Genomic DNA, 13,471 nt, shown 5'->3' with positions numbered 1-13,471 from the left:
CCTAAGTTGCGCGTGTCTATTTACACATGCATACACGTAAAATCAAGGCATGCGAACATTTCTTCATTGCGCATACCTTTATTGCCCCTATTTTTTGTGCATGTGTAAATAAATTTCATTCTTCTTTTGTGTACGCTCTATCTTGTCATCTTGCTCCCCGGTGGCAACGCGGTTCACGTGGTCATTGACGTGATTTAGAAGGCTTTTTGCTCGGCTCTGTCAAGGAATTCAACTTCATTCTTGTAAGTAGCGCCCGTGTCTCTTCTGTTTTGTCCTGGTCCTTACTAAGCGCTCAACTACTATCATTCAAGGTGCACCAACGAGCCCATTTCACCACACTTGTCGACCTCTTTATTGCGTGGTCCTGCGCGTGCCCAATGAACTTCTTCAATCGAGACACAAGGACGTACTGGACTTCGTACAGGACTGATTTTTAATAGCTACACCATGATTTCTTTTCCTAACATGCGTTCAGTGAATTTCAACACTTAATCTACAAGGGGTTATCACGCTGGTCAGAAAAGCCACTGCGTGCACATTAATAATGGCTACGGCGTATGCGTGTTCTGTGATCATTAGACGCATTGTCTTCCCGCGTCGGACTCAGATATAGGCACACAATTCATAGCTTTCGCGGTGAAACAGACCACCCGAAGATTGACGTGGAGCGGCGTCAACTGTCTGCCCCCTTGAGGACAGTTTGTTCACTAATGGGCGCAGCCCCGAGTTCAGTGGCTGTGAGCGCTGCCACGCGCTACCCCACCAATGCATGGCGCAAGATGATTTGCAGATGTATCTGATTGCCAGCAACCGCGTTCACCCCGCCGACCACTAATTAAATCGCTGCGCCAACTAATTTGCGGAACCATGCGTAGCGGTCGGATGAGGTAATAGGAGTGTGCTGAACTTGGCTGGTTGGCACATTCTTAAAAGGGAAACGAACACCGCTTCATGCAGGACGGAGTAAATACGACAGATATAGTGCTGTGCCTTTCGTCATCACTACGTCCTGTCTGAAGCTCTTCGTGGCGTGTAGAATCAGCCAGTGTCGTGAGCCGAGCGCCTTTCATATACATGCATATACATACATATGTCACATACATACATATGTCACAGAAAGCTAATTATGTAATTGTTTTTGTAGCCCGTTCTCACGTTCTCAAGCTCGATAACATACCACCGGCAGACCTTTACCCTTTCTTTGCAGCCGTTCCGCTCTTCGGGACCATAAAAATTACAACTCAGGAAAAAAAAAAAAAAACAGGAACGTGCGGAACTCAGTTTCTCAAGCCAAAATAAATAAATAAATCGCTCTTTTTTTGCAGCAGGATTACATCATGTATTGCCCCTTATCCACATGTGTAGCTGCTATTTGTCAAATTGCGTAACGCCAGGATTTCAAGCCATGAGCTCTCTGCGCCAATAAGAGATGACGAGAGAGCGAATTTGACAGTGTGGTGGAATTCAGCATTGTACAGAATAACAGCCCTGGCTAAACTGCCATACTTCAAGCTTCTGTACACATTAGTTTCAGAGTTGCCTGCAGTAAGTTTTGTAGGAAACCATAACTGCGCGATCAGCGCTTAGCTACCATGTGGACGAAAAGGTGTGGCCAACTACCTTGTCAGAGTTGAATCTCTTGCAGCGTGGTGTACAAGTAAATAGTGTTAACCTATAACATTCAAAGAGTATTTGTTTATGTAGTGTTTACTCATGCATGCTTACTTTAAACATTCACCACTTTCAACTTGTGCACGTTTATCTCGAAATTACGAGTAGGCACTTCTTTGGAACATTGCGGTAGTTATAGTACCTACTATTAAACGACCATGATTTGTAGTACAATATTAAAAAATACTCGAACTCCAACGCCACAGCGATCCAACTAGATATTTAGGGATTTCAATCGCACATTTTTGTTCCTATGTCATCGGTGATCACTTTGAATAGCGCAGAAAAAAGAAAAAAAAAGAAACTTTTCTGGTCAGCCGGAGATCGTTTAAAGGTACTGCTTGGTGGACACAGAAACAAGGACAGGACAGGTATGCGTCGAATTATCTCCAAACAGTTTGAGGCTTGAAAAACAAAGTATTATATTTGGTTACGTACGGTTAAGTCGGCGCTGGTGTTGTTGTTACGCGGGTAGGAGAAGTGCATTGAGAAGACCTTGAATACCCCCGTGTTCCACGTTATGGCGTCGGTGAAGTTCGTGTTTTGCCATGTCTTCTGATATCTTGACGTGTATGGTACCATATCCGCTTGCATGCCAATTTCCATCGTCAGCGTATCTTTAGCGTTTTTGAATCCGATGACGACGCTGAGGGAAGAGAAGTTAACTGAGCGTCAGCAGAGGATAGAGACAATTTTTTTGCAAATAAATTGGAACATCTCAGATGTCTTTTATATCTGGTGGTAGAAGGTTCTAGAAAGCGACCATTGAGAAATGAACACTCTGCTTGCGGTAATTGGTATGCACGTTGGGTAAATATATTTTGTCGTTTAATGAGGACCTGGTAACATTACTATAGCTTTACTTAAGAACACTGGCGTTATATCATCGTGTGCTAATCATTCTTGTCAATAAGAAAATAAACTCTCCACAAAACCTATATCACGATAAATGTCGACGTAAATACCTTTAGCATTGAGACAACGTACCGAGACACGGTATGACCACCGCCGAAACGCATCACGTAATAGGAATGCATGCGCCCTGGCTCCTCTCCCGCTTTACGCCTCTGAACACGCTGTCCCCTCTAGCGGCGCCACCGCGAAGTTTGAGCAAGGATCGTGTCTTAAATTACATTCAGCCGAACATGTCTGGATGTATGTGACGGGGGTTCGACGCTGCCGATGACCGCATAAATTTTAGCCAAATATTTTTTGGCATTGAAGAGCAACACATACCCAGCTAAGCATACCCAGTGATTGAAGTGGCATCACATAGGTTTAATGAAGTGCTACACATACACAGTTGTACGTGCCCAGGGATTTATGTTGCGCTGAAAGAGCTCCTCCTATTTGGAAAGAGAACTGCAACAAATTTCACTCATTTCCGAATCCTCTACGGACATCCGCCATATCTCAGGGCCCGAAAATCAAAAAGCCAGCGCAGTCTCCCACATCGGCGCCATCTCTGCATCGGTGGACGCTCAGGCATTAGCCTGCCGCCCACCGGGAAGATCTGCTGCTGAGCGAGGTGCGGAAACACCAGTCATACCTGTGAGAAATCGTGCGGCTCTACGCCACAACCATGGTGAGATGCGACACTTCTCTGACAGCTTCCCAACCCTTGGATCATGTGCCGTCTCGAAATGTGGTGTCTGGCCGCTCCATACCCTCAGCCACCCAGGAATCCTCGTGACCCAGCGGCTGATCAATAACCACTTTGTGTCATTCTGAATAAACGGGGATGTTCGACGGTGCGCGAAAACCTGCAAACAAGACAAAGGAACTCGCTATACGCGCACGGTGCCGCTTTCAGCTACCAGAGTACCATTTCGACCGCCTTCAGTTGGACCTAGTAGGACTGCTTTCTCCATGCCAGGGATAAAAGTGCCTACTCACATGCGTCGGTCGACACTCAAGGTGGCCAGACGTGACTCTACTTGAGGACATATCTGGCGAGACCGCCACACGGCCGTTTGTAACGACATAGATCTAGAACTACGGTTGCCTGCGGCGCATTACAACTGACCGCCGCCGGAAAATCTAGGGCAACATCTTATCTTCATTTGTAAAGCTTTTTTTGTACGTGCCTCCAATGCACTGCACCTTACCACAAAGCGAACAACGGAATGAGGGATTGCCTACACCGCCAAATGAAAGCCTGCCTGATATCCAAGCTGGGTAGACAGCATTGGGTAGAAAACCTCCACCTCGGGTTTCTGGACCTGTGTACCTCTGTAAATGAAGACGTCTAAGGCAGCACCGAACGTCTGGCCAACATTGCTATTGCGGTGGCAAAGAACGGCCCTAGAATGGCTCAAGCATGCCAGCACTATAGCATTGGCAATGTCATTCCTTGAAGACTTCATCAACGGCCCGCCGTTGCCATACACATTGCATCATGGGCACTGCCAGGCAACGCGGACGGAAATATTGAGCAAATATTATCCGCTGTGTTCACAACATTGGTTGTACAACGGCAAGAAGCAGTACGTATTGCCCAGTCAATGTCATTTGCTCTGCAACGTCTGGCAGCCGGTGCTATGCGCCCGACAATATTGTGACGCCCATGCTGTTAACAGTGGTTCGTACACAGGATACATCGGGAACAAGCCTTTTTCAGTTTTGATAACAATTAGGGGAACATTTCCCTATTGAAAAAATGTGAACGAGAATGTACGAGAAATAGTTGTACGCGATTATTGCTCCGTAGACTGTGCGAGAAACTCGTTAAGTCTGCGAGAACTCGTTGAGTCTACGAGAACCTCGTACAGTCTACGCAGCAATAATCGCGTACATTCGCGTGTACGAGATCGCATTCTTGTCACTGAACGACATTCTCGTACATTATGAACGAGTTTGTTTCTACGAGCTGAGTGCGTACAAGATGATGAGCTTGTACGACCTGCGAGAGTATGCACCCTGAAAAAGTTAGGCACCTCATATTCATATTTAGTATAATAATTCAAATACAATTCTTGTAAATACAAGTGTTCATGGACGAACACTTGTGCTGACCTTACCGCAGTGTTGTGTTGCTGTAATGGTTTGTTCAGAAATCTACAGTAAAGAGTTATGTTGAGGTGAAAAAATGTCAGGTGAGGTAATGGTTTGTACTTGTTAATAAACAAGTACACTTTACGCAGGTTCTTCAGCTCACCTATTCAAGCTTACATTAATAGTGAAGTCCTCCAATTTTAAGCAACAGCACGTCATACATCTCGCAAGCGTTGTTTATTGGACCTTGTAATGGTACTTCAATACACCCAGTCTGTTGACAGAAGACCACTGGAATGTGTTGCTTGAGTGAAAGCTCGCCGCGCACCTGAAAAAGTAAAGAAAAGCCAACAGTTCTTTCACACATGCAATAAGACAACACATAGGCAAAAGCAGTTTGGCTGACATTCACACAGGTAAGAATGCTTCAGCATTCAGAACATGCGATACTGAACAAAGTTTATTAAAAATAAGTGGTTTCCTGCAATGCTTATGACTCCTAAGGAAACGTGCATTATAGTGTGGTAGAATAACCTGTCACATTAGCAGATCACTGAAACAAGTGTTATTACAGTAAAAAAAGACATTATTTGAGTAATAATAATTACTAGTACTGAAGCAACATAAGTAACATGCATAAAATCTACTTTTAGAGAGCAGCATCAACAGGTCGAGCTAATTAAATTACTTGGAAGCCGCTATTCTGCCAGGAAAAGTACAAATCGTGGTGGTGTAGTGGCTTTGGCATTGCACTGCTAAGCCGAATGGCGCAGGATAAAATCCCATGCACAACGGCCACATTTTGATGGCAGCGAAGTGCAACAACACCCCCATAAGGTGCATTGGGCACATACCCCCGGTGTTCAAAGTTAATCCAGAGTTCCCCACTACAGTGTCCCCCATAATCATATTGTGCAGAAGGACTTGGTGTTAGGCAAGTTGCTGTTTGCTGAACGACATATTATAGTGCAAAGGCACAAACACACAGAAGATACACAGACACACGTCACAGGTGCTACTAGCAAGTTTATTTGAAGCACAGCGAGATACAGTAAATGTACTCCTCACAACGCGTAGGCGCACCAGCCACTTCGGGCAGAGCACAGAGGGCGATTATCAGGGCTAACACGATCATTTTGAAGATCTAAAGAAAGCAAGTTCCACATCATGAAAACAACAGAGGTCAACTTTCACAAGCACTACTTTTTTTCTTTTATGTAAAATGCTTCCAACAGCTCACGTGCAGTTTTATCTTTAGTTCTGCCCAGGATCTTCCCATCATGAAATCTTGCACGACAAGGACAGGCTTTACAGTGTGCTGAAAGATGCGCATTCAAGTCTTTCGTCGTGTTGTTAGCATGTTCCATCATTCGATCATTGATGCAGCGGCCAGTTTGTCCTACTTAGGACTTTCCACAAGACAGTGGGATTGCATAAACCCCTCTGGTAGCACATCGCCAGTAAGGTGTGACGTGTTGTACTTGGCAGCCTACCTTAGATCTGCCCATTATGCGGGGACACAGTTGGGCCAGCATATTGGGAACAGAGAACACTACAAAAGCAGGCACACTGGTGAATGAGGCCAGAGATGGTAAGCCGAGTGGCCAAAGACCGCAAGTTGTACCGTATGTGCTTAAGTTGAGCCACAATTTCAAGAAAGTGGCAAACAGGCATGGAGTGCCTGTAGTGTTCTCTGTTCCCAAAAGCCTGACCCGAACGTGTCCCCGCATAATGGGCAGATCTAAGGTAAGCTGCCAAGTACAACATATAACACCTTATGGGCAATGCGGTCTCAGTGTGGTTTATGAAATACCACTGGCTTGGCAAAGTCCTATGTAGGACAAACTGGATGCTTCATCAATGATTGAATGAGGGAGCATCGTAAAAACATGACGACCAACTTGAATGCGCATCTGTCAGCGAAAAAAAGCCTGCCCTTGTCGTGTGAGAGTTTATGATGTGAAGATCCCAGGCAGAAGTAAAGATAAAATTGCATGTGAGCTACTCAAAGCGTTTTACATAAAAAAGTAGTGCTTGTGTAAGTCAGACCTCTGTTGTTTTGTACGACGCGGAACATGCTTTCTTTATATCTTCAAAATGATTGTGTTAGCACGGATAATCACCCTCTGTTGTCTGCCCGAAGTAGTTGGTGCGCCTGCGCGTTGGGAAGAGTATATATACAGTATCCTGTTGTTTCGAATAACATTATTAGCAGCATCTGTGACATGTTTTCGTGTATCATCTGTGTATTTGTGCCTTTGCCATACAATATGCCGTTCAGCAATCATATTGTGGTTTTGACAAATAAAACCCAAAAATTTTAATTAAAGCAAATAGTATTGCATAAGGCCAAATGCTTATATAGAATCATCTGACAGCAGCTACGTTTAACAAAATTTTATACTTTCTAAAACAAACTTTCAAATGGTTTGAGCAAAAATCTAGTTATGCCAAAATTATTCCCATTAATTTTATATGGCCCATTCTGCCTTACTTTCTTTTTAACCAAAATTATATATGCAGTGCAAGTGCTCACCACACCCAAAGAAATTGGCACCTTTCCTTAAAGTGCATGGTTTTGTTTCAAATGACAGCACAAGTATGCTTTGCGATTGTTAGCCAATGAAATGATTGTAAAACTTCTTGAAATGACGGACTCCTGGACAGGATAACTAGTCACATAGGGCATCCTTTCATCAGTTTTTCACAAAATCAAGCAGGTAAAGACATTACCCTGAGTCTGCAACTGTTAATGCATTCTGTTTGGTAATGATAATTTTATGGTCATTGACCCAAGCCAATTAAGCCTAAAAATCTCGCTTTCTGGAGCCGAGACAGGTTTCTGGATTACACTATGGAAGGTAAGCTCGTGGGCCCTTCTCCTGCTTCAGAAAGAGCTGACTGGTGGCACGTTACACGATGCAGCTTACTTTCGTCAGTGTGGGGTGAAGTGCCAGTGTTGAAGTTCAGTCTTTTGCGCAGAATGGCAGTTTCAGGTTTAGTGGGCTTGTAGCAAGACAAGCTCAAGATAACTTCCTGGTTTGAAGAGGCTGTTTTGGTTATAATACATCAAGTTTTCTTGTGACTTCCCGCACAGGTGGTCGGTTAGCCTCGCCGTGAAGTTGACATTCAGCTGTATGTCCCAGAAAACCCGAATAATGCTCTGCTGTAGTTCACACCCTGTGAAGAATGCTCGAGTTTCCAAGCTCTTGATTTTCTGTCAGCACTCTTGAACTCTTGCTGCAATTTCTTCCCAGCTGGCCGAATTATCTCGAGGCCCCACGCTGACACTACCAATGCTTTCAAGTGTAGACTTTTCAGGATAAGGTTCTTTGCAGGAAAGGTGGCACTTGCAGATTTCTATTCTGGATGCGAGTGAGACGACCCAGTAAGTCTTGGTAACAATGTTTTGTACATAAGTTCTGTAGAAGGTATTGTCAAGGGTTGGACGAAAATTCATTTAGCCAGGTAACATGACTATGAAGTTGTGGTGAATGACCAAGTGCTTATCATCGTGTTAGTGACGATACAATTTTTCGTAAAACGTTTAACTCCAACACGACTACACACAATATGTAAACAAGACTTGCCGGTTCATTTCACTCACGTCTTGATGTCTTCAATTGAAGACATCAGTAGTGTCAGTGTGGGGCCTCAAGATAATTCAGCAAGCCGAGAAGAAATTGCTAACAGTACAAGTAAAAGTATGCCAACAGAAAATGAAGGGCTTGGAAGCCGATGTATTCTTCGCAAAGTTTCAACTACAGGGCCATTGTTCACGAGTTCCCGGATGCGTAACTCCATGCCAACTTCATGCCGACGCTAAGGAAACCCCAGGGCAGGCAGTTGCAAGAAAAAAAATTTAGTGCTCTAAGAAAAATGCGGCCACTCAAACCCATGGAAGTTACGTTTAACTTGTCTTCTTACAACTACACTGAACCTAAACATGCTGTTTTGGGCAAGGGAACAAACATCAACACTGGTGCCTTGCCTGACTCTACGAGAGTCATCTGCGCCGTGAATGGTGCCATCAGTGCACTTCCTTCCGAAGATGACGCCCGCACCTGCACTGTCAGTGTGCTGTACAAATTGCAGAAGCACATCCCACAAGCTTGTCTGCCTGGCAAAGAAGCTGTGTGGGGCTCCAAAACCCATAGAACCAACGAACGCAAACCCAAACCTCGTCCTTTCCCCTCTCGCTTTATATTGCTGTGCAAGCAGTAAAATTGGATGGTGTTAGTAGTGTTCTGTCCTGTCACCTCCTTGCCTTTCCTATGAATTTTGTGCTAAATAAGATTTTTTCTCGGCGAAGGAGTGCTGGTTTAAGGCATAAACCAGCTACATGGCAGTTTTCAATTAAGGAGTGTAAACATTTGCTGAAATAGTTCGAGAAAGAATATTTCAAAAAGAGCACGGTAAAAAAACACACACGTAAGGCCAACCCTTGTGTCTTCTATCTTAACATATTTCTCAAAACTCAAGCTCAAAAGTGATATCCAGGGGAAGCTCTCCATATCATATTACCTTGTCAATGATGAAGAAAAGTACGCTGGTGCCTGGATGTTGTGGGACCAACTCAGGTGTGGAGATCAGCACTGATCAGCAACACAGCACAGTCTGCTTACACTTTCTCTGCAGGCCAAGCCATACCTGCATTAATACAAGTGGGCTTAGTGTCACGTGAATATAATACAAAAAGTGACACCGTGAACAAAACAGTCCTTGTTCGGTATACATATGAAAAAATGTAGATATTCTCCATATAGCAAGCTTCACTTTGAGTAAGAAATCCTGTACTATAAAAAACACATGATGCATGAGCCATCAATGCAAGAAAATTATTTGAAGATCCCTTTTTTTGCCTCCCTCCTCCTCCTTGTGTATAGGTGGCAGTCAGGTTAAGTAAACTAGGCCAGACAGCCACATAGTGTAAGCAAAGGGGGTCACTTGGTGGGCCAATTATGATGCCATAGCATGACATGCATTCTGCAGGCACTGCAATATTAAAGCACCCATAAGCCTAGCAGCATTACCCAATAGAGCTAGCCAATAAGTGTCTTCAGCAGCATAATTCGGCATGTCTACCAGGAGGCTTTTCATTACACTTTGACAACTATCCTCCTGCGGCTTGAGCCCAATTTTTGTCAACCGAAGACAAGCTTTAAGCATCTGCACAAGGGCACCTTAAAAAATACCACAATAGCTTCCTACCTAATCCCACCTTTAAAATAACATTGGTAAGTTCAGTACCATGTGTAGAACCAATCAAATTGTTCTGCAATCAAGCATCCCCTTTTCATACACGCAAATATCAGCAACACTACTACTGCCATATGGCATTTTGTAGACAAAAACACCAAGCGCAAGAGCTGAAGCTTGGGCAAGTTGGTAACAGTTCATTTTGATGGTGCTCATGGCACACACATGCCAAAAGAATAAGCGACAGGCAGGCAGTGAAAAAGAAATGTCCTCTTTCACACGCTGTGCGTCCCTTAGTGCCTTGGAAAATGTGAGTTGTGAATGCCACCGTCTGCCTGTCCCTTATCTTCTTAGAAAGTGTGTACTGTGAATAGCATGGAAAGGAACATAAGCCAGATAATGCTACAATAGATAAAGAAAAGGAAACATGCTCTCTGATGCAACACGTCTTTAAGCAACTTAATTTTCAACCAACATCCTAAGCCTGCCGTGCTTAAAAAACTCACTCAAGTTGCTGTGTAAGACAACAGCTTGCTTTTACAAAAATAGAGTAAACTTATTCTATTATTTTTGCAAACTGGTGCTTCAGTATTGTGAAAAGGTGGTATTATTGAAAACCAGTTTAATTTTTGTGTAATAAAAAAGCCTACAGTCAGCTACAGAGATCAGGCTTGATATAAATCTGCCAGTCAACACGGTAAATCAACATTTCCATGAATGTTGAGGTAAAAAGAATCGCTGACAAATTCCCGACACACTATACATGTTTTGAAGGAGACAGTGCTTTCCGACTGCAAGCATTTACCAGAGCCCCAGTCAATACAGTATGATATAACTTATTGCAGGACATTTCAAACAGATCCTCTTTATGGCTTCTTAGGGACTTGGGAAATGAGGAGTAAGTGCAGTGACATATCTGAGAACCTCAAAGACAATACTGGTGATTACATGGCAACACAAACTGCTGACATGCAAGATAACTTTCGGGCAGTGTTGTCTCATGCCACATCAATCATACAAAACTTTAAGGGGATACTTAAGGGAAAAATAATTATTTGAGCTTCGTTATTGAATTACTCTTCCGCAAATCCAGAAAAACTGCAGTTACCCAAAAGTAGAGGCTTGATAAGCTAGAAAATACACAAGAACGATATACAGGTGGTGAAACCAAAATAATGTTCCCACACCTGCTGGATGTCTACTAAGGCTTAGTGATGTTTTTGGCAAAAATTGACTATATTGCATTCTAAAAGAGGCAAGAACTGAACTTAGCCATTTTTGAGCAAATGTACTGAACCGCAACAGCAAAAATACACGAAAATACTCTGGAATGCATGATGTTCCTCAACGTACGATGTTTTGCCGCAAAATTTGGCAGGAAATGCCACTTTGACCTTCATTTTATTTTTGCAATAAATAACCTCTCATCACAAAACTAACACAAAAAGAAAGAATACATCATGCGTCTAAACTGATTCAGTGTCTGCCTTTAGTATTCCTTTAATACCAAATGCGTAAGTTTATTCGGTGAGCTATGTGTCCGGAGTCATTTTGTACACATTCAAACAACTTATTTTTGGCCTTGCTTAAAGTGCCTTTGTATGCCATGCAACATGAAAATGAAAAACAGGATTCACTGTAAAGGGAGAATTGAATGGGACTCGCCTAGCGTGACGTATCTGCACAGGCTTAAGAGAAAAGTGACTTCATGGTCTAAATGAAAAAAATTAAAATAAAATCACACTTTAGGTGCGTCTCACGTTATAGTACTACTAAAAATCTTGACAAGTGCTTATTCAGTCTGTACTTATCCCAAAAGCTTGGTAATGACATACGCCCATTTTGCACTAATGGTGTCTGCGCCAAAGGGGCTAAGGCTAAATGTTAGGTAGCCACACACATTTTAACAGTGAAATTCAAGTGCATTATGACTTTTGTCTTCCACTTTTAATAACGTGTAACGGTCGTATAGCACATTATGATCTAATTATTGTAGGTCATCATGGCCTGAGCACGGCGTGCCTAAACACTTTTGTTAGGTGAGAAAGTATTGTTTCTGGTACTCTTTCGGGAAGCAGCCTATGCCTTATTCAGAACAAACCCCTTGTTTCCCTTAGAATGTCAGACAATCGCATATTTCAAATTGACCATTTGAAATGCACACAAAGTACAGCATGGTTTTGAGGGTCCCACCTAACTATTGAAATGCACATCATCCAAGTTCAGCAGTGAACATCATAACTAAGCTTGTACAAGTGCATATTAGCAAGTTGACAGAATAATAAGGAGAAGGTCAGAGAGATGGTCCCAACTATAAGAGAAGCCCAATAGCAGAGTTCAAGCTCTCTCCCATGTCATATGCAGCAGGGCAAAGTATACCCAGCTTTCGGTTACACTCTCACCTACAACCACTGCACTAGGCTGACTGACATGCGTAACCAGCAGTTTGTGATACCACATTATCAAACCTGCAATTTATTGGGCATCAGAGATAAGCTTCAAGCTTGATGCTATGCTGCTCTAGGGAAGTATCATGAACTGACTACATTTAAATGTTATGCTTCATGGTTTGTTGCAAGCTTCAGGAATTTACTTATTCATTTATAAACATACCTCATAGGCTCCAGCTGGAGTACTGCATAAGGTGGTAGGAAGAACATTGTGAGCCGAATAAAGAACATACAATAAAACAAGTAAAAAAAGAAATAAATACTCTTTCACACTGTGGTTTCTTATTTGGCAGCTAGCTTATAAAAGTGAGTAGAAACGTTTCCATGCTGGTAGTGCTTTAGAAGAATAAATAAGAGATTAAATAGAAAATTCTAACACTTTCAAGCCACCTTTCGTGGTTTTATCTCTCAACGTCCCTTTAGGAATGGGAATCAACGAACCCCCCCCCCCCAAAAAAAAAAAGAGAGAGAAAAAGTGTAATACATGATTTTTGACTACTTAGAGAAATAAATCTAAGAACACAGAATCTGTGCAGGCATGTATGTAAGGCATTAAGTGAAGTAATATTTGCAATATCTTGCAATGCCCTTCTGCTTTCGTCGGGCAACTCATAACAAGACATAAAAGGATATATGTGTGCCTCAAAACACAGTTCCTAAAAAAATACGTCACTATACAGTCAGTAAGTAGCATATCATGCATATATCTACTCAAGCACCCAATTATACTTAACTCAGAGGAGGCTACTTAAGTATATTGCTTAAAGTGAAGGTAGGGGATATTTTAAAATATACAGTTCAAGTAGTACTTGAATCGTATGTCGAAACTGGAAGTTATGAATATGGCATTTAAAGCAAAAGTGTTGTACGTTATGCCAAACCTGCCAGCCTGTGAACTTTATATTTTGCAAAAATCTTAGACACACTCCTGTGTTGGAAAGTCAGCATGTATTTTCTTAAAGTTTTCTCTCAGCGCCTACATTGTTCAATGGACACATTATTAATCATTAACTTGGAACAGCAGAAACTCACCACATTGTTTTTAGACCAGTGTGCTTTTTTCAGTGCTTTTGCTGTTGCCGATTTAGCCGGCTTTACGAACTTATCTCCATAAGCTCGTCTAATACGGGTGTCATACAGTGCACTTCTCATCGCAA

General features: G+C 42.7%; 2 protein-coding genes across 2 annotated transcripts in view; both read right to left on the bottom strand.

Annotated features, from left to right (window-relative positions):
• Positions 1 to 2,311, bottom strand: part of LOC125945595 (uncharacterized) — a 40,573-nt gene extending 38,262 nt beyond the window's left edge. Inside the window, exon 1 of the mRNA XM_049667687.1 lies at positions 2,110 to 2,311. Coding sequence (XP_049523644.1) covers positions 2,110 to 2,277 — 168 coding nt within the window. The 5' untranslated portion in view covers positions 2,278 to 2,311. The remainder of the gene's footprint in view (positions 1 to 2,109) is intronic.
• Positions 1 to 13,471, bottom strand: part of LOC119454055 (fatty acid synthase-like) — a 322,635-nt gene that overhangs the window by 242,084 nt on the left and 67,080 nt on the right.

Source organism: Dermacentor silvarum, chromosome 5 (assembly GCF_013339745.2).
Source record: "Dermacentor silvarum isolate Dsil-2018 chromosome 5, BIME_Dsil_1.4, whole genome shotgun sequence".
In the NCBI taxonomy this organism is placed as follows: Eukaryota; Metazoa; Arthropoda; class Arachnida; order Ixodida; family Ixodidae; genus Dermacentor; species Dermacentor silvarum.
This window is presented reverse-complemented; position numbering and strand designations above follow the sequence as displayed.